The 21,200-nt window shown below is 38.4% G+C and overlaps 1 protein-coding gene across 1 annotated transcript in view; it reads right to left on the minus strand.

Annotated features, from left to right (window-relative positions):
• The window catches only part of LOC117408457 (cystine/glutamate transporter-like), a 52,957-nt gene extending 39,108 nt beyond the window's left edge, over positions 1-13,849 (minus strand). Inside the window, exons 1-2 of the mRNA XM_034013456.3 lie at positions 13,295-13,849; positions 751-877 (exon numbers count right to left, since the gene is read on the minus strand). Of these exons, the coding sequence (XP_033869347.1) occupies positions 751-877; positions 13,295-13,571 (404 nt within the window). The 5' untranslated portion in view covers positions 13,572-13,849. The remainder of the gene's footprint in view (positions 1-750; positions 878-13,294) is intronic.
• Positions 13,850-21,200: the final 7,351 nt, after the last annotated feature.

Genomic DNA, 21,200 nt, shown 5'->3' on the forward strand with positions numbered 1-21,200 from the left:
GTGATACAGCTGTAAAAGACAATAACAGTCTTTAGGTAATATATTATCTAACCACAACCTAGGGCTGAGTAAGATCCAAAATTGTAATAACCGTTTGTCTTAAAATATTTGGTCCTACCCCTAAAAATACTACAGTATGTCCTTTAAAATAATTAGTCCCAGTGGGTTATCAACACGTCGTTGTAACTTCCCATAGAGTTATGTCTCTCAATAATACAACCAAATTTATATTTAAATTAACATCCTTACACAAATGAACTCTAGTTTTTAATATTCCTAGCAGTAAATATGGAGTGACAAAGAAACTCTTAACTCAACAGTGTGTACTGTATTTGAGTATTTGTAATAAAGGTTAGCTTTGTCTGGAGCGTCACATCCAAAACAATAACATTAGATGTGTTTTCATTTTTCTTTTTTGTTAAAACAACAACGTAAGTACTGTAACTTTCTGATCTCTTGTGTGTTTCATCCTTGATTAAAGGAAGTTATTGAGTGTATTAAGTGTTTCAGCTTGCATGCCAGCAAAGAAACATATTTTGTCCAAATTCTACAAGTCAGGTTTGTAATTTACTAAAAACTAGGCCACATATGTTATTTTGGCATCTTCAATCTCACAGGACTTTATGTAGGTTTGTATTCTTTTTACTTTTATTCCGTGTATTCAAGCACTTTCATGACACAAACAAGATGGAGAGATGGCCTTCATACAAATGGGCATGCTATACTGATATGTAAAGCAATTATACTAACCGTATTGCAAGCAGCTCTACCCAAACTCTTACAAATGCAGCATGTGGACCAAAGGCTTCAAGGATATAGGTGTAATGACCCCCAGATTTCTTGATACATGTACCAAGCTCAGCATATGAAAGGGCCCCTGTAAGAAATAATAACAACAACAAAAGCAAATAACACAGCTATTAAATTTGCAATAAATCTTAAAAGTCCACTTGGTGTATTTAGTATTTCAATTCTAAGCAGTAAGAAAGATCAGAATAAAATAACAGCTAAGATGTTCCATGTAAAGTCTTTCCTTCCACTGCAACATTATATATATATATATATATATATATATATATATATATATATATATATATATATATATAATGATTTCCATTACACGAGAGTAGATGTTAAAACTTCATGCTGATTTGAACTCGGCTCTCGCCAAGATAAGCACCAACTAAGGCGTAGCTTACTATATTGTAATTTTCCAAAAATGGTGGAATATATTTGACTTTATTAATGATTCAATGGAATCAACCAAAATTACACATTTCTCAAATTATAAATTTATTTCCAAAAAAAATGAAGTGTCACAATTATTGGCACCCTTGTTTTCAGTACTTTGTGCACCCTCCCTTTGCAAGGATAAAGGCACTGAGTCTTTTTATATAATGTTTAATGAGACTGTAGAACACATTGGGAGGGATCTTAGACCATTCCTCCATACAGAATCTTTCCAGATCCTTGATATCCATCTGCACTTACGGACTGCCCTCTTCCATTGAAACCACAGGTTTTCAATGGGGCTCAAGGCTGAGATGGCCATTGCAAAATGTTGATTTTGTGGTCAATTAACCATTTCTTTGTGGATTTTGATGTGTGCTTGGGGTCATTGACTTGCTGGAAGATCCACTTGCGGCCAAGTTTCAGCCTCCTGGCAGAGGCAACCAGGTTTTTGGCTAAAATGTCCCTGTACTGGGTAGAGTTCATGATGCCGTTGACCTTAACAAGGTGGTGGACCTTAATAAGATCCACCACCATATTTTACAGTAGGTATGAGGATATTTTCTGCACACACATCCTTCTTTCGACGCCAAACCCACCACTGTTGTGCGTGGCCAAAGATCACTATTTTCGTCTCATCTGACCATAGCACCCGGTTCCAATTGAAGTGCCAATGCCGTTTAGCAAAATCCAGGCGCTTACGTTTGTTGGTTGCTCTCAATAAAGGCTTTTTTTTTTTGGCAACCCTTCCAAATAGCCTATTGGCATGGAGGTGGCATCTAATTGTAGATTTGGAGACTTGGAGAAGTTTGGAGAAGTTCTGTAATTCTCCAACTGTGGCCCTTGGATTTCCCTTTGCCTCCCGAACCATCTGCCTCACTTTGCGTGGGGGCAAGATACACTTGCATCCTCTACCAGGCAAGTTTACCACTGTTCCAGTGGTTTTGAACTTCTTATTATTGCCCTAATAGTGGTAAGTGGTATATTGCTTTTTTGCTCATCTTTATAAAGGGTGTCAATAATTTTGGAGGTGACTGTATGTATATATATATATATATATATACAGACGTGCTCAAATTTGTTGGTACCCCGTCACAAAAAACGAAGAATGCATAATTTTCTCTGAAATAACTTGAAACTGACAAAAGTAATTGGCATCCACCATTGTTTATTCCATATTTAATAGAAATCAGACTTTGCTTTTGATTTTTTATTCAACATAATATTGTAAATAATAAAACAAATGAAAATGGCATGGACAAAAATGATGGGACCGCAAACCTAATATTTTGTTGCACAACCTTTAGAGGTAATCACTGCAATCAAACGTTTTCTGTAGCTCTCAATGAGACTTCTGCACCTGTTAACAGGTAGTTTGGCCCACTCTTCCTGAGCAAACTGCTCCAGCTTTCTCAGGTTTGATGGGTGCCTTCTCCAGACTGCAAGTTTCAGCTCTTTCCATAGATGTTCGATAGGATTCAGATCAGGACTCATAGAAGGCCACTTCAGAATAGTCCAATGTTTTGTTCTTATCAATTCTTGGGTGCTTTTAGCTGTGTGTTTTGGGTCATATCCTGTTGGAGGACCCATGACCTGCGACTGAGACAGAGCTTTCTGACACTGGGCAGTATGTTTCGCTCCAGAATGCCTTGATAGTCTTGAGATTTCATTGTGCCCTGCACAGATTCAAGGCACCCTGTGCCAGGCACAGCAAAGCAGCCCCAAAACATAACCGAGCCTCCTCCATGTTTCACTGTAGGTATGGTGTTCTTTTCTTTGAAAGCTTCATTTTTTCATCTGTGAACATAGAGCTGATGTGACTTGCCAAAAAGCTCCAGTTCTGACTCATCTGTCCAAAGGACATTCTCCCAGAAGGATTGTGGCTTGTCAATATGCATTTTAGCAAATTCCAGACTTGCTTTTTTATGTTTTTCTTTCAAAAGTGGAGTCCTCCTGGGTCGTCTTCCATGGAGCCCACTTTCGCTCAAAAAGCGACGGATGGTGCGATCAGAAACTGACGTACCTTCACCCATTATATATATATATATACAGACGTGCTCAGATTTGTTGGTACCCTTACAGCTCATTGAAATAATGTTTCATTCCTCCTGAAAAGTGATGAAATTAAAAGCTATTTTATCATGTATACTTGCATGCCTTTGGTATGTCATAGAATAAAGCAAAGAAGCTGTGAAAAGAGATGAATTATTGCTTATTCTACAAAGATATTCTAAAATGGCCTGGACACATTTGTTGGTACCCCTTAGAAAAGATAATAAATAATTGGATTATAGTGATATTTCAAACTAATTAGTTTCTTTAATTAGTATCACACATGTCTCCAATCTTGTAATCAGTCATTCAGCCTATTTAAATGGAGAAAAGTAGTCACTATGCTGTTTGGTATCATTGTTTGCACCACACTGAACATGGACCAAAGAAAGCAAAGGAGAGACTTGTCTGAGGAGATCAGAAATAGACAAGCATGGTAAAGGTAAAGGCTACAAGACCATCTCCAAGCAGCTTGATGTTCCTGTGACAACAGTTGCAAATATTATTAAGAAGTTTAAGGTCCATGGAACTGTAGCCAACCTCCCTGGCCGCAGCCACAAGAGGAAAATTGACCCCAGATTGAACAGAAGGATAGTGCGAATGGTAGAAAAAGAACCAAGGATAACTGCCAAAGAGATACAAGCTGAACTCCAAGGTGAAGGTACGTCAGTTTCTGTTCGCACCATCCGTCGCTTTTTGAGCGAAAGTGGGCTCCATGGAAGAAGACCCAGGAGGACTCCACTTTTGAAAGAAAAACATAAAAAAGCCAGACGGGAATTTGCTAAAATGCATATTGACAAGCCACAATCCTTCTGGGAGAATGTCCTTTGGACAGATGAGTCAAAACTGGAGCTTTTTGACAAGTCACATCAGCTCTATGTTCACAGACGAAAAAATGAAGCTTTCAAAGAAAAGAACACCATACCTACAGTGAAACATGGAGGAAGCTCGGTTATGTTTTGGGGCTGCTTTGCTGTGCCTGGCACAGGGTGCCTTGAATCTGTGCAGGGCACAATGAAATCTCAAGACTATCAAGGCATTCTGGAGCGAAACGTACTGCCCAGTGTCAGGAAGCTCTGTCTCAGTCGCAGGTCATGGGTCCTCCAACAGGATAATGACCCAAAACACACAGCTAAATGCACCCAAGAATGGATAAGAACAAAACGTTGGACTATTCTGAAGTGGCCTTCTATGAGTCCTGATCTGAATCCTATCGAACATCTATGGAAAGAGCTGAAACTTGCAGTCTGGAGAAGGCACCCATCAAACCTGAGACAGCTGGAGCAGTTTGCTCAGGAAGAGTGGGCCAAACTACCTGTTAACAGGTGCAGAAGTCTCATTGAGAGCTACAGAAAACGTTTGATTGCAGTGATTGCCTCTAAAGGTTGTGCAACAAAATATTAGGTTAGCGGTCCCATCATTTTTGTCCATGCCATTTTCATTTGTTTTATTATTTACAATATTATGTTGAATAAAAAATCAAAAGCAAAGTCTGATTTCTATTAAATATGGAATAAACAATGGTGGATGCCAATTACTTTTGTCAGTTTCAAGTTATTTCAGAGAAAATTGTGCATTCTTCGTTTTTTGTGGCGGGGTACCAACAAATTTGAGCACGTCTGTATATATATATATATATATATAGTAAAACTGAGCTTCCTCTCCGCAGTTCGTTGCTCCTTTAAAATGCAAGACCAAGGACACAGAAATTGATTTTTACGTGCTGACACACTATTTTTTTAATAATACACAAAAAGAAACAAAATGTAAACAAACATCTAGGTCTTACGAGCACTAACTAAAACACAAGCTGGAACACTAAACTAATAACCGGACAGCTAAGCTGTTTACCGGCTAAAAACAAAACAAAAAACACACAGTTTTACAAGGCACAACAAGGTTTTTCACACTACCTTTGTTCAAATACTACGGCTGTACACACACGCACAGTCGGGCTTCTTCACAAACACAGCAGCCCAGAACAGACTGTCTGCACACTTTTAAAATACCCTGCACCTGGCTTCTAATTTACCATAATAGCCAGGTGCAGGGGATAATTAAACAAAAATACAATTAAACAAATGAAGGCTTTTCAGCCTGTGACCTTCTAGGAGGTGTGGTCCTTTGCTCCCCAGGACTACACTTTCTCACTATATATATATATATATATATATATATATATATATATATATATATATATATATATTATTATTATTATTTATTTCTTAGCTGACACCCTTATCCAGGGCGACTTACAATTGTTACAAGATATCACATTATTTTTACATACAATTACCCATTTATACAGTTGTTTTTTTTTTACTGGAGCAATCTAGGTAAAGTACCTTGTTCAAAGGTACAGCAGCAGTGTACCCACCGGGATTTGAACCCACAACCCACCGGTCAAGAGTCCAGAGCCCTAACCACTACTCCACACTGCTGCCTATATATATATATATATATATATATATATATATATATATATATATATATATATATATATATATATATATATATATATATATATATATATATATATATATATATATATATATATATATATATACAGTGCCTTGCAAAAGTATTATGACCCCTGACCAATTCTCTCATATTACTGAATTACAAATGGTACATTGAAATTTAGTTCTGTTTGATATTTTTATTTTAAAACACTGAAACTCAAAATCAATTATTGTAAGGTGACATTGGTTTTATGTTGGGAAATATTTTTAAGAAAAATAAAAAACTGAAATATCTTGCTTGCATAAGTATTCAACCCCCACACATTAATATTTGGTAGAGCCACCTTTCGCTGCAATAACAGCTTTAAGTCTTTTGGGGTAAATATGTACCAGCTTTGCACACAGTGTCGGAGTGATTTTGGCCCATTCTTCTTGGCAGTTTTGCTCCAGGTTGTTCAGGTTGGTTGGATGACGCTTGTGAACCGCAATTCTCAAATAGTGCTACAGATTCTCAATGGGATTGAGATGAGGACTTTGACTGGGCCACTGTAGGACATTCACCTTTTTGTTCTTGAGCCACTCCAATGTTGCTTTGGCCTTGTGCTTGGGATCATTGTCCTGCTGAAAGGTGAATTTCCTTTCAAGCTTCAGTTTTTTAGCCGACTGAAGCAGGTTCTCTTGCAGTATTTCCCTGTATTTTGCTCCATCCATTCTTCCTTCAGTTTTAACAAGATGCCCAGTCCCTGCTGATGAGAAGCATCCCCACAGCATGATGCTGCCACCTCCATACTTCACTGTAGGGATGGTGTGTCTTGAGGCATGGGCAGTGTTAGGCTTGTGCCACACATAGCGCTTTGAGTTTTGGCCAAAAAGCTCTATCTTGGTCTCATCTGACCACAAAACCTTTTCCCACATCGCAGCTGGGTCACTCTCATGCTTTCTGGCAAACTCCAGACGTGCTTTCAGATGATACTTTTTGAGTAACGGCTTCTTTCTTGCCACCCTCCCATACAGGCCAGTGTTATGCAGTGTTATGCTCTTGATATGGTTGACTGGTGCACCATTACTCCACTCCCAGCCACTGAACTCTGTAGCTCCTTCAAAGTGATTGTTGGGCTCACTGTGGCTTCTCTCACAAGTCTCCTTCTTGTTTGAGCACTGAGTTTTGAGGGACGGCCTTTTCTTGGCAGTGCCTGGGTGGTGTGATGCAGCTTCCACTTCCTGATTATTGATCCAGCTGTGCTCACTGGGATATCCAAACACTTGGATATTATTTTGTACCCTTTTCCTAATCTATGCATTTGTATTACTTTATCTTTAACTTCTGTAGAATGCTCTTTGGTCTTCATTTTCCTTCAGATTCACAGCCTGACCAATGATCCTTCAACAGTGGGGTTTTTATCCAGAAAATGTGACAGCAACTTTAATGGTTCACAGGTGGAGGCCAATGGTAAGGTATATATATTTATATAGTTCTTAGTTAATTTACACACTGTATTGAATATCATTAGGGAACATCTTTTTGTGTCATAGAGCCCTATTTTGTAGCAATTGCAAAGTTTGCATTTTGGAAAACAAAATTGATATGCTAGGAGTTGGTTCTTCCCAGTGTTTCTGCGTAATACATCATTAATACGTGTTGAAGATACAGTTGTGAATGAGGTGAATGGGGAATCATGCATGATGTTGGTTGTGTGAAAGTGGGTGGTACCAGTTACTGCAGATGAACTGTGTTTGGAATGCAGGGTCACTGGGCATGGAGAGACTGACTGGGCTTTGCTAGTCTATTGCTTTCCCTTCAAACAGACAAAAAAAAGCTTTCCACTGTCTTGTGGAAAAATGCATTTTGACATTCGGATTCTTGTCTTTAATGTTATGTAAGATTAAACCTGTATAACTATATAATCACCTGAAAGAGATTAAAACAAGAGATAAATCTAATCTTTTAAGGAAAACAAAATAAAGTGGAATAAGATGAATAAATCAAATGTGAAAAGTAGATTTTATTGTAAAGAGAATTGCGTTAATAGCATCAAGTTGGAACCAACTCCCCAGTAATGTTGTTGAAGCTGAAACCCTGGGATCCTTCAAGAAGCTGCTTGATGAGATTCTGGGATCAATAAACTACTAACAACCAAACGAGCAAGATGGACTGAATGACCTCCTCTCGTTTGTAAACTTTCTTAAGTTCAAAATGACTCTTTATAGTTCAGTAAGTTTTAAGTTTTTTTAATGTTGTTTTTTTTTTTTTTTAAATACCAGTTACATTATCAAACTTGAATATCACGACAGGTGCAAGTTGTTGATGACTACTCAATGACCACAGTGATAAAGAAACATACATGCTTATAGCAATATCAATGCAATATGACATGGTAGATTCCTTATATCACACCTACTGTAACTCCAAAAACACTCAATCATAGATTCTAAGTTAAAACAAATGGAGAGGAAGATAAATATTTATGTTTATAAGAAAATTCTATTTTTTTCTCATATTATGACATGGCTTGCAAATTAGATTTTCCTTATTATCACCCAGTACTGTATGAGAAAGGCATGAATTAGTTAGAAATCCTAAAACACTTTAAGATTATTGTTACTGTACTATAAAGGGTACAACAGAAACAAATTGCACCAGTGAGCAGGAGTGAAAATGAAGATACAGTGCTGCATGCAAACAGCCTACTCTTAGCGACAATACAAAAAAAGGTAACTGCATTTCATTTTAGTCTGCTACAACACCTGTGATGTGTAAGTTTCATTATGACTTCACATTAAAAAGTAAAATAGTAAAAAATGAGTTCTGGCTTATTAAGTGTGTAAACAAATTATTAAAATCAAATATAGGCTAGAATATAATGAGGTGCCACTCTTCCGATTCCATTTGATTTTGTTGTGAAAAGCCTCTGCTTCCTTCCCTGCCTACTCCAGCCTCTAGGCATGATGATGAATACACAGGGAACCCATTCTCTCTACAGCAAGAATGGCTCTTCGCTGCTGCAGGCTACGAATACACTGGGAGTGCGGGAGGTTTCCGTTTCCTCTTGTGCTATTTAAAACTTTCTGTTTACTTCCAGCCACATGCTGGTTCGATCTGAGAAATGCGAGCTATTGTACAGGATTTTGGTTTTCAATTCAATAGCAGCTTTTGTGGAAATCACCAAAAATGATTTTGATGTTGTTTTTTAAAACCCCTGGAAAACTGAAAAGAAAACCCCAAACTTTTTGTTTATCATTTAGTTTACTAACAGTACTATCACCATGTATTTTCGTTTTAACAAATATACTTTATTTGACTCCATAAAAGAAAGGATTTATTCCATTTTGAATAGGGGTGCAATAAAGACTGTGACAAATGTGTCCATCAATCCAGCAAATATGCCATGAATGTAGGGTGTGGTGGGCTCGCCATGCATCCAGATTTTCTTGTTGTTCCAGTTTTTAAGGTAGATACCCCAGGATTTGTGTATGCCTTTTTTAAATAATACACCCTGGGCCCGATTTTCGTGTGTTTTCTCTCTCTCTCACTCGCTCCACCTCCTTCACCACTTGCTACTGATGTTCCCTTTGGATAATGATGTTCTCTTACCTGGTTAGTCTGAAATGCAGTCACCCAGTCTTCAAAATTGGGGTCATTGTGTCACACTAGCTTCAAACAGCATAATGCATTCCCAAATATCTCACAAGAGAATAGGATATAACAGCAGGCTCAGTTACATATCACCTGACAGTCTGTTCAATTCATACACTTGATATTACATTGTATGTGATTCCTTTCCGTACATCTTTACGACACTTCTGCATCATTGCTTATGCACGTTGCTTGCACTTCACTTTAAGAAACCTGTCAGGTGAGATATTGTGTATGAACATCCCTACCACACTAGAGAATCAACAGAGTTACAGTAAGGTGAGCAAATATTTTTAATTCTGACTCAGATTATTTAAACCAGTATACAATATTTACGGCATTAGGCCTAGACACACACAATACCAATTGGTAGTCAATGTAGCGAGTATACTATCCATAGCGTCATAATGCCTCGTTGTTTTTTGGAGTCTGACAACATTACAAATCCATTTATCCATGTCAATAATCTCGATCACATTCCTGGTGGATCTGTGTGACCTTGTATGCCTGTTCTTCGTTACTGTGTGGAGTAGACACAGGTGATAAAGGCAAAGGACACATTGCAAATCCACAACATAGTAATCTATGATAAATGCAAAATATACCCATGGGAAACGCACACAATGCCACATCGTGTTCCTGACTAATGGTTTAATTTCCCTTTTTTTATACACCTGTTGCAAACCAATAGAAAACATGGGCAAGCTTATGGTATGAAATCATTAATGTCTTTATCTAACAAAGCAATGAGGGCTGAACTAAGAATACGGTTTGTAAAATAAAATTACAATTTGTGGCACAGTAGAGATAGACATACAATCAATCATCAGATCAAGGAAGGTAGGCAGAAAGCTGACAATCCACTGACATACTTTATTTTCCTGTGGTAAGGTTAAACTAGAAAGGAAGGGGGGAGAAATCAACAAAAAAAACAGAAGGGAGATTACATCAAAACAAGGGCAACAACTCAGGTAAGACAGCCATTAAATGTATTTATCTAAATGCTAGAAGTCTCAGAAAGAAAATGTTAGAAATTGAAGCTACTGCACTAACAAGTAACTACGATGTGATAGGTGTAACAGAAACGTGGTTATCTGAGATTGATGGAGATGAATATAATATTAATGGGTATACACTAATAGACAGGACAGAAGAGGCGGAAGGGTAGTGCTATACATCAAAAATAGTCTTGAAGCCCTGGTGATAAATCTGGAAGAACAAAATAATGCAGAATCAATATGGGTCAGAATAATGGACAAAAATTCAAAGGGCATAATAATAGGGGCATGCTACAGACCGCCAAATTCAGGCACCGAGCAAAATAATCTGTTATAAAATGACATTAGAAATGCATGCAGCAAAGGAGAAGCCATATTAATGGGTGATTTCAACTTCCCCCATATAAAATGGGAAAACCCGGTGGGGAGCACGACGGACGAAATTGAAATGGTGGAAATGACAAATGACTGCTTCCTAACGCAATTTGTCAAGGCACTGACTAGAGAGGAGGCATGGCTTGATTTAGTCTTTTCAAATAATGAATAGAGACTAAATAAAGCAGAGGTCAAAGGACTATTGGCAAACTCAGATCACAACATGGTCTCATTTTAAGTGCTTTTTAAAACCCCAAAAGTAATGACTAAAGCTAAGGTTTACCACTTTAGAAAGGCAAACTATGAAGGTATGAAACAGAGTCTAACAGAAGTAGATTGGATTAAAACAGAGAAAACATCCATGGAAAAAGGATGGCTGTTTTAAAAAATGTAGGAACCAGGTAACTACAGACCAATAAGCCTGACTTCTATTATATATAAACTTATGGAAACTATAATAACATCCAAAATAGAAAATTACCTATATGGTAACAGTATCCTGGGAGACAGTCAGCATGGTTTTAGGAAAGGCAGATCGTGTCTAACTAACCTGCTTGATTTTTTTGAGGATGCAGCATCAACAATGGATAACTGCAAAGCATATGACATGGTTTATTTAGATTTCCAGAAAGCTTTTGACAAAGTCCCGCACAAAAAATGAATTCTCAAACTGAACGCAGTAGGGATTCAAGGAAATGCATTAGGGAGTGGTAAACATGTAGAAAACAGAAAGTACTGATTAGAGGAGAAATGTCAAAATGGAGTGAGGTAACTAGTGGAGTACCACAGGGATCAGTATTAGGTCCTCTGCTATTCCTAATCTACATTAATGATTTAGATTCTGGTATAATAAGCAAACTTGTTAAATTTGCAGATGACACAAAAATAGGAGGAGTGGCAAACACCGTTGCAGCAGCAAAGGTCATTCAAAATGATGTAGACAGCATTCAGAACTGGGCAGGCACATGGAAAATGATATTTAAAAGAGAAACGTGTAAGGTACTGCACACAGGCAATAAAAATGTGCATTATACTGTAAATATCATATGGGAGATACTGAAATTGAAGAAGGAATCTATGTAAAAGACCTAGGAGTTTATGTTGACTCAGAAATGTCTTCATCTAGACAATGTGGGGAAGCTATAAAAAAAGACCAACAAGATGCTCGAATATATAGTGAAAAGTGTTGAATTTAAATCAAGGGAAGTAATGTTAAAACTTTACAATGCATTAGTAAGACCTCATCTAAGATATTGTGTTCAGTTCTGGTCACCTCGCTACAAAAAAGGATATTGCTGCTCTAGAAAGAGTGCAAAGAAGAGCGACCAGAATTATTCCGGGTTTAAAAGGCATGTCGTATGCAGACAGGCTAAAAGAATTGAATCTATTCAGTCTTGAACAAAGAAGACTACGTGGCAATCTGATTCATGCATTCAAAATTCTAAAAGGTACTGACAATGTCGACCCAAGGGACTTTTTCGACTTGAAAAAAGAAACAAGGACCATAGGTCACAAATGGAGATTAGATAAAGAGGCATTCAGAACAGAAAATAGGAGGCACTATTTTACACAGAGAATTGTGAGGGTCTGGAACGAACTCCCCAGTAATGTTGTTGAAGCTGACACCCTGGAATCCTTCAAGAAGCTGCTTGATGAGATTCTGGGATCAATAAGCTACTAATAACCAAACGAGCAAGGTGGGCAAAATGGCCTCCTCTCGTTTGTAAACTTTCTTTCCATTGCAAGGGGCAGTGTCCTAGCAAACATTTTTCTATGTATCTCTGAATATGGTCACAGGTGGTTTGTATTAGATACTAGAATTCAAAACTTTTTAAAAAGTGGTACTGGAACGAAACTTGACTAGAAATAGACGATGAAACATGTGTGAGTTGCCCTCACTAAATACAATCTTCAGCTGTCAGAATGAACCCTTGTCTATGTGGTATCAAGTCTTTATACTGACAGTTTGACCCAGACTACTTTGTGGTTTTGCCATCTGGGATACAGGATGTGACGGGCAGAGAATTTACTGCAACTTTCACATCTGTTTAAAGCCAATTCAAACACCTCCAACAAGAAGAGAAAAATAGTGTAGGGAGAGCACTTTAGTACAGCTTATTCCATGATTCAAACAGAAATATGGAAGGTTTGAAGAAAGATGATTTGTTTATAAATGTATTAATGTATTAATGTATTTATTAGCACTATTTAATTTATCTGTTTCCATGGGGTGCTGAGGCAATGGCAAGTAATTCAACATGCACAAATTAAAATCAATCAAGCTTCATCATGAAAATCAATACATCTATTTCAGTACAGCAGCAGGCTGCAGCAGGTATTATATGTAGACAGGTGTGGTTTTAACCTTGTCCTATAATTAGTAAAAAGGGCGGCTGTTTTACATCAAAAAGGATCCCAGCTACTGTATTAGGTGCTGAAACAGCGGATGTCCTACTTTCGTGCAATCTGGGAATATTTAAGGTTCAGATACATCTATGTTTTAAAGGCATTTAGAGAAATAAATTAAAACAAAAAAGTCTTACCAAATAATGACAGCAACCCACAGGTAGACCAGACCACAAGCGACATCCCCACACTCCCACTGTTCTGCAGGATACCCTTGGGCGAAATAAAGATCCCAGCTCCAATGATGGTGCCAATTATAATTGAGATCCCTCTCAGTAAAGTTATTTTCTTTCTCAGCTCCACTTTACCTGTGGCAGCTGGGTCGCTGGAGTCCATAATGGGCAGGTTGCCATTTGAGTCTTCTTTAGCATAGCCTCCATTGGAGACAGAAGTAGCAACAGGTTTTCGGGTCATGCTGTTGATCAGTGTCTTCTTTGGCTCCAGACACACACACACACACACACTCCAGAGTTATCTGGCAGTGCTACAGCTTTGCCACTGTTGCAGTAGCTGAACTCTCATTCACAGAAAGCCACAGTAGCTGGTGTGAAAAGAGACTGCCGTCCAAGCCTACTCCAAGTTGAATCTATTCTGTCTTGAATACCTGCCTTTTCTCCCAGCCAGCTGCCTTGTCATTATCATCCAGCTTCTGCTTCTGTGTCAGACCTGTTTAAGTCCCTGTCATACTGAGTTACTGCAGCTAATGATGAAGCAAAATATATAGGTTTGCATCAGCCACATGAATGCCTCAGCATTACTCAGCAATTTACAATGAACTCACTACTAGAGAAGTAACCCGATCCTCTTTAAGAGCAAACAATAGCAAACACCAAGTCAAGGGCAGCCGCCTAGGGATATTGTATAATTTTAACAGGGATATTTCAGTGTGTAATTAACAGCAAGCAAATGTAATGTATTTATTGTATTATTCAGTTCATGCAATATACTGTACAGTATGTGTACAATCGAAAGAAATAACATCCATGGCAAGAAATCACTTTTTATAGGCACTAAAAGTATTGTATTTTATGTTTCTAATGACATTAGCGACCCTGAAGTGACACAGGAAAGTAGATACCCTGTAATAAAAACATATGCACAATATTTAGAATGATCCAAGCTATGCATTTATGTTTGGGGTGACACAGCTTTTCCTGTGTGTTAAAAGTGAAACAGAAGTGACCTAGATTTCCTAAGCTTGTGCACAGAAATACACAAATCTTACAGGTAAAATTATTTTAGTGCCTGTAGTGTTTTTTTCATTTATACCCTCTACAGGGAAAATATTCATTTTTACTTCCTGTCATCACTTTCTTAAGAATTTAAGAATAAGAAAAATATTTAAGAAAAAGAGCTGGTGTTTATAATTAGGGGTAGGTGTTTCTTAAGGATTTTCTTCTTTTTTTAATGAATGGTATTTCCAAAAGTAGCAAAAACTTGTTAAACTAATGGAACATCTGTCATGTAAATGAGGTTATTAAGAATCAGTGTCAAAAAGAGAGCACCATTATCATCATAACACTTCCACAAGTTAGGGTCAATAGACATTCTTTTTTGACACATTGCCATTGGCAGATCAACTTAGCCATTATTAACACTGTTCCTTAAAATTCAGTTTGTTCTTCCAAAGTCATGGGTTTGCAATGAGCTGCCAAAACTGGCAGCTTTGGGGAATAAATTTGCTCTGCAATTGTTTTTGGAACATGATTGCTGAGAAGCATAAACACTTCCATGGCAATAGAAAAAAAGGTTATTCAAATGTCCCCTATGACTTGAAGAATTGTTTCAGTTTATTTTGTATGCTGAGAAAATGCCTCCATGGATCAGATCGGCTCAGAAGACCCCTGTGGCTGCACTGTATGGAGCGAAGAAGTGAGAATGAAAAATTGAGGCCTGCTTTCTTTTCTTTCCCCCATAGCAATTTAGTCCCGTGCCCGGGCATTCTGGGGGCTGATTTTTGAATGTTGGGGTGGACGACTGACTTAATAACTTTCTGTGGGCGGCACTGGGTCAACTTTGTTTAAAAGCAGGTGTTCTTGACAGCTTTTTCCCCTTTTTATTAACTCAATTATATATTTCTAAATACAATTTTTGCAGCACCTACTCCCACCAACATACACACATTAGTATTGGAAGACATTGAGCATTTACACCTAGCATGTAAAGATTACTACAATAAGTGTCTGAGATGCACATACAGGTCAGTAAATTGCATCTGCGTATGGAAGAAAAATACATTGGCAAGTCATGAACCAGCGCTTTTAATTATGAGATGATTCACACAAATTTAGTGTAGAAATATCAACTATAAGGACTGGTTTCACAGACCCTGATTAGCACTAATCTTGCACTACTTTACCTATTAGGTAGTACAATATGAGTGCTAATCGGGGTCTGTGAAACCAGTCGCATTTCATGCTAAATAAGTAAGACACATTAACATTTGGACATAGAGTACATGCCATGAGTTGGATTCATACATATAAAAAATGAGCTTGTTATTGATTCCCCATTTCTGAGTCAAATAACTTTAGTGTATTATTGTTGGCTGGCACCATGAGTGTTTCCCTTTGTAGTTTCAACTCATTCCTCAACCTATCCTGTGCAGTCCATCCCATTCAGTCCTGACCTCTCTGAAGCAAAGACTGCTACCTGTGCTGACCACCACATTCAATTAACTTCTTATTCAAGATCTGTACACAAACCCAGGCTTAGTGATTTAGCCCACTACACCACCTAGGTATAGTGGTACTCTGTTTTATTATTTTCCCAAAGGTTTCTTTTACTGGATCTTACTAAAATTCAGGGATTAAGTAAAAATCCTTTTATCTGAAGAAGACCCACCTTTTTGCATTGAAACAGTTCTGCATTTAATATTTTGTTGATGTTAGACAGACACTGAAATATTATTTAAAAATAACAAAATTGTGGCTTGCCTTTAAGGGTTACTGAACAGACTGTAGGGTTTACAACAATCACTTACCGTTTCAGCCTGTTGTGTTGTACGTACTCCTACAATATCTTTTTTCTATTTTTCTATTTTAATTCACATAAATAGGTTTAGACCTGTTATTTACATTTGACAGTCAGGTCTTCCATTGAAAGATTGATTGTCACATATTTGCACCCAACCCATTCAATCAAAAACATATAATTGGTTCCCAACTCCTTTTACACAAAAGGGAGCATCAAGCAAGTTCAACATTTTGATTGGTTCAACTTTCTGCCTTTCAGTTGGTTGCTCCAAGCATTTGGCAGGTTCACAGGGACATAAAAAGGTTTATGGAAGCTCAATTTCCTGTCAACACCTCAACAGGGTGAACATTATGAAACTATGAAAGTGAGATTTCTTATTTGAGCTAAACTACAATTCCAGGAGTATAATTACATACTGCCAACTAGCAATACCCTAAGTGAGAACTTTGTTATGAAAGAAACATACATCCTACTCATTTTGTATGGATGTCATACACCAGGGTTCATCAACTGACAGTTGGCCTGCAAGGGACTACCACAAGGCCCTCCAACAATCAGCAAAAAATATAAAAATTAACTAAAATAAATATGGACAATAAAACCCAAAAGAAATAAAATTAACAGTAACATCGTAAATCAGTTTATAATTAAGACTTGTGTCTTATTTTTTTATCTGGCAAAGCAGCGTTCGCATCACACCACCCCTTTCCAGTCACTAGCCACGCAGCATGACCCACGCAAGCCAATTCCATTGAGTTCTGCTTTGCATACTTTGTGGGTGACTTTTTTATTTTTTGCTCGTGTTGTTATTAAAAGTTTTTTTCTGTCTTATTTTGAAAGTGAATAAACATACTGTAGCCCTACAATACAAGTAATTAAGGAATACAATGTGATTAAGTTGGTTCAAGGAAAGAAGTGCAATTTTTTGCATTGTAACTCACTATTAACTGTTATAGTGTAACAGTTATACTATTAATGTCAGACACAAGCAAGGGAGCTGTTGCTGAGTGAATCTCGGTTCGAATAACAGAGAGAGACAGTCACGACTCAACCTCTGTGAGTATATGATGAACAGGAAGCTTGTATTTTCTTTTGTTCTTTCTACAGTACTGTACTTCCTTTCATTCATTTGCTCTGTTAAATGTTCACGTTGATCTATCATTAAAGTACAGTGGACTATGTCGATCAGGTGTTCGCACTAAGTTCGGTATCTATATGGTGCTCCCGAGGAAGACATTTCTGAGTCAACATAAACTCCTAGGTCTTTTTCATAGATTCCTTCTTCAATTTCAGTATCTCCGATATGATATTTATAATGCACATTTGTATTGCCTGCATGAAATACTTTACACTTTTCTCGACCTCTCTGCTGCCTTTGACACTGTCAATCACTCTATTCTACTATCATCTCTCGCTGACCTGGGGATCTCTGGCACTGCTCTGGCCTGGTTCTCCTCCTACCTCTCCAACCGCACTTACCAGATAACCTGGCGTGGAGCAACCTCCACACATCACCCTCTCTTAACTGGAGTCCCCCAAGGGTCAGTCTTGGGTCCTCTCCTATTCTCTCTCTACACCCACTCCCTGGGCCCCCTCATCGCATCCTATGGTTTCTCATACCATTTCTATGCTGATGATGCTCAGATTTTCCTCTCCTTCCCCACCTCTGACTCCACCATCTCCTCCCGTATCTCTACCTGTCTGTCTGCTATTTCCTCCTGGATGCACTTGCATCACCTCAAACTCAACCTCTCTAAATCTGACCTCCTTTTTTCCCTCCTCCTCCCCCTCCTCTGATCTCTCTATCTCTGTTCCTCTGGAATCTACCACACTTTCTCCCTCTTCCTCCGCTAAGAACCTCGGAGTCACCCTGGACCTCTGCCTCTCTTATTCCCAGCACATCTCCACTCTGGCACACAGTTGCCGATTCTTCCTGAGCAACATCCGAAGAATCCGACCCTTCCTCACCAACTACGCCACCCAGCTCCTGGTCCAGGCCTTGGTACTCTCCTGCCTAGACTACTGCAACTCCCTCCTGGCTGGCCTCCCTGCGTCCGCCACCCGTCCGCTCCAGCTCATCCAGAACTCCACTGCCCGCCTGGTGTTCTCTCTGCCTCGCTTCTCCCATTCAACTCCACTGCTCCGCTCACTCCACTGGCTCCCGATCACCGCTCGCATCCAGTTCAAGACTCTTGTACTAGCTTACAGATGCCTTGACCAGACTGCACCCAGCTACCTCCAGACCCTCATCTCTCCCTACATCCCCACTCAACCTCTCCGCTCCTCCTGCACTAGAAGACTGGCTCTACCTCCTCTACGCTCCCCTGCCTCCAGAGCCCGCTCCTTCTCCACCCTCGCCCCGCAGTGGTGGAATGACCTTCCTACAGATGTCAGGACTGCCCAGTCTCTGACAACATTCCGGCGCCTCCTCAAGACTCACCTCTTCAGAAAGCACCTGTAGAACTCCTCTGTTCTTCGCCTGGGACACTTATCACCCTTCCTTAAATGCGCTTTACTTGCTCTTATCTGCCCCCTATTTTACTGCATTTAATCCTGTACTTCAGAATACTGTAATCTGCCAAGTGTTTAACCTGTAATATTTTGTATTTAATCATATCCTGATGTAACTATTACTATTATCTGCAGTATTATTGAATTGTGGTTTGTCACACTTGTACTTTGCTTGAACAAAAGTTATTGTATTTCTTGCTCTTATTGTATTACTTGTATTGTAACACTTGAAATGGATTTGCTTACGATTGTAAGTCGCCCTGAAATAAGAAATAAATAATAATAATATTAAATGTCATTTGCCACGTGGCTGCCCAGTTCTGAATGCTGTCTAGATCATTTTGAATGACCTTTGCTGCTGCAACAGTGTTTGCCACGCCTCCTATTTTTGTGTTGTCTGCAATTTTAACAAGTTTGCTTACTATACCAGAATCTAAATCATTAATGTAGATTAGGAATAGCAGAGGACCTAATACTGATCCCTGTAGTACACCACTGGTTACCTCACTCCATTTTGTGGTTTCTCCTCTAATCAGTACTTTCTGTTTTCTACATGTTAACCACTCCCTAATCCATGTGCATGCATTTCCTTGAATCCTTACTGCGTTCAGTTTTAGAATTAATCTTTTACGCGGGACTTTGTCAAAAGCTTTCTGGAAATCTAAATAAACCGTGTTGCATGCTTTGCAATTATCCATTGTCAATGTTGCATCCTCAAAAAAGTCAAGCAGGTTAGTTAGACACAACCTCCCTTTCCTAAAACCATGCTGACTGTCTCCCAGGATATTGTTACCATATAGTTAATTTTCCATAAGTTTACATATAATAGAAGTCAGGCTTATTGGTCTGTAGTTACCTGGTTCAGTTTTGTCTCCCTTTTTGTGGATCGGTATTACGTTTGCAATTTTCCAGTCTGTCTGTACAACCCCTGTCTCAAGAGACTGTTGCATGATCTTGGTTAGTGGTTTGTAAATAACTTCATTCATTTTTCTGAGTACTATTGGGAGGATCTCATCCAGCCCAGTTTGCCAATGTTTCTCTGACCTCTGTTTTAGTTATTCTGTCTTTGTTATTTGAAAAGACTAAATCAAGGCATGCCCCCCCTTCTAGTTGGTGCCTTGACAAATTGCGTCATTTTTACCATTTCAATTTCAGCTGTCGTGCTCCCCACCGGGTTTTCCCATTTTATATGGGGAAAGTTGAAATCCCCCATTAGATCGGCTTCTCCTTTGCTACACGCATTGTACAACAGATTATTTTGCTTGGCGTCTGAATTTGGCGGTCTACAGCATGCTCCTATTATTATCCCCTTTTAATTTTTAAGACTATTTTTGTAGAGCGCTACCCCTCCGACTCTTCTGTCCTGCCTGTCTTTCCTATACAGTGAATACTAGGTATCAAATTTTGACAGTATGTTAACCGTCAAAAAATATACCACGGTTATCGTCGTACCGTGGTATAATAGCATTTTTTTTGTAATCTGTTTTTAAATGACTATTTAAAGAAATACACTCAAGTCAAATCATTTTAACAAGAAAACAACATTTATCAGTTTGGATGGCATCCTATTAGTTAAGAGAAGCAAAGTGTTACCTAGCAATAACCAATCGAGTGCGTTTTCAGACATGCAGTGCCCGCCCCTTGATCTCTAAGCAGAGTGCAAAACTTAATGATGAGAAGAAAAAAAAAACAATGTAATTAACAATGAAATACATTTTTTATTTTATTTTCAGGAACCAGCAGATAATTTATATACACATAATAAAAGACTGATTAGCTACAAGCAAACAGTAAAAAAAATAGTAATTTAAAAACACCTAGTAAAAAAGCAGCTATCAACATGATTAAAAAAAATATATATATAAAATATTATATAAATAATATTAAAATAATACATATATATTGTACGGTATATTTAATAACCGATTACCCCAAATAGGCAGTAGTGGTTGGTAAATTATATTGAAAAAAAAGAAAAAACGCCAAACATAGCAAGATATTACTGAGCTTAAGTTAAAGCACTGCTGAAGGTGACAAATAACATTAATTTAAAGTTAGACGAAGCTTAAATGTTTTCTGTCTTTCCGCAAAATAACACACCATGCAAGATGAAGTTGTGCTGCTTATATTTCTGGCCTTTGTTGTCTTGGTACATGCGCACTGATTGCATGATCACTGTGTTCACTAACCGGGTGCGCTCCATCCAGACATTTTTAAGCCAATCATAGTCAGTCATGAGCATGTGCACGGCGGATTTGGGTGCCTGCATTTCTGAGCGAGCACAGCCCAGCTTCAGCTGATTAAACAGATGGGATGAACGGCACTGTTGATGTGCTAGTGTCACGTGAGAGGGAGGAAATGATACGCACATCACCCAGAAGAAGGGAAGCGTAATGCATTAATAAGAGACTGGGGGTTCGGCGAGCAAGGGAACACTGTTAACCAGCCGCCCCTTTGTTCTGGTACTGTATCAAAGTTTACCTAAAGGCAAATTATCTTAAATATATGGCAGTTTTTTTGTCAATTTCTAAAACTCTGAAATAGAGCATTTTAATT

This window comes from Acipenser ruthenus, chromosome 2 (genome assembly GCF_902713425.1).
Source record: "Acipenser ruthenus chromosome 2, fAciRut3.2 maternal haplotype, whole genome shotgun sequence".
Taxonomy (NCBI): Eukaryota; Metazoa; Chordata; class Actinopteri; order Acipenseriformes; family Acipenseridae; genus Acipenser; species Acipenser ruthenus.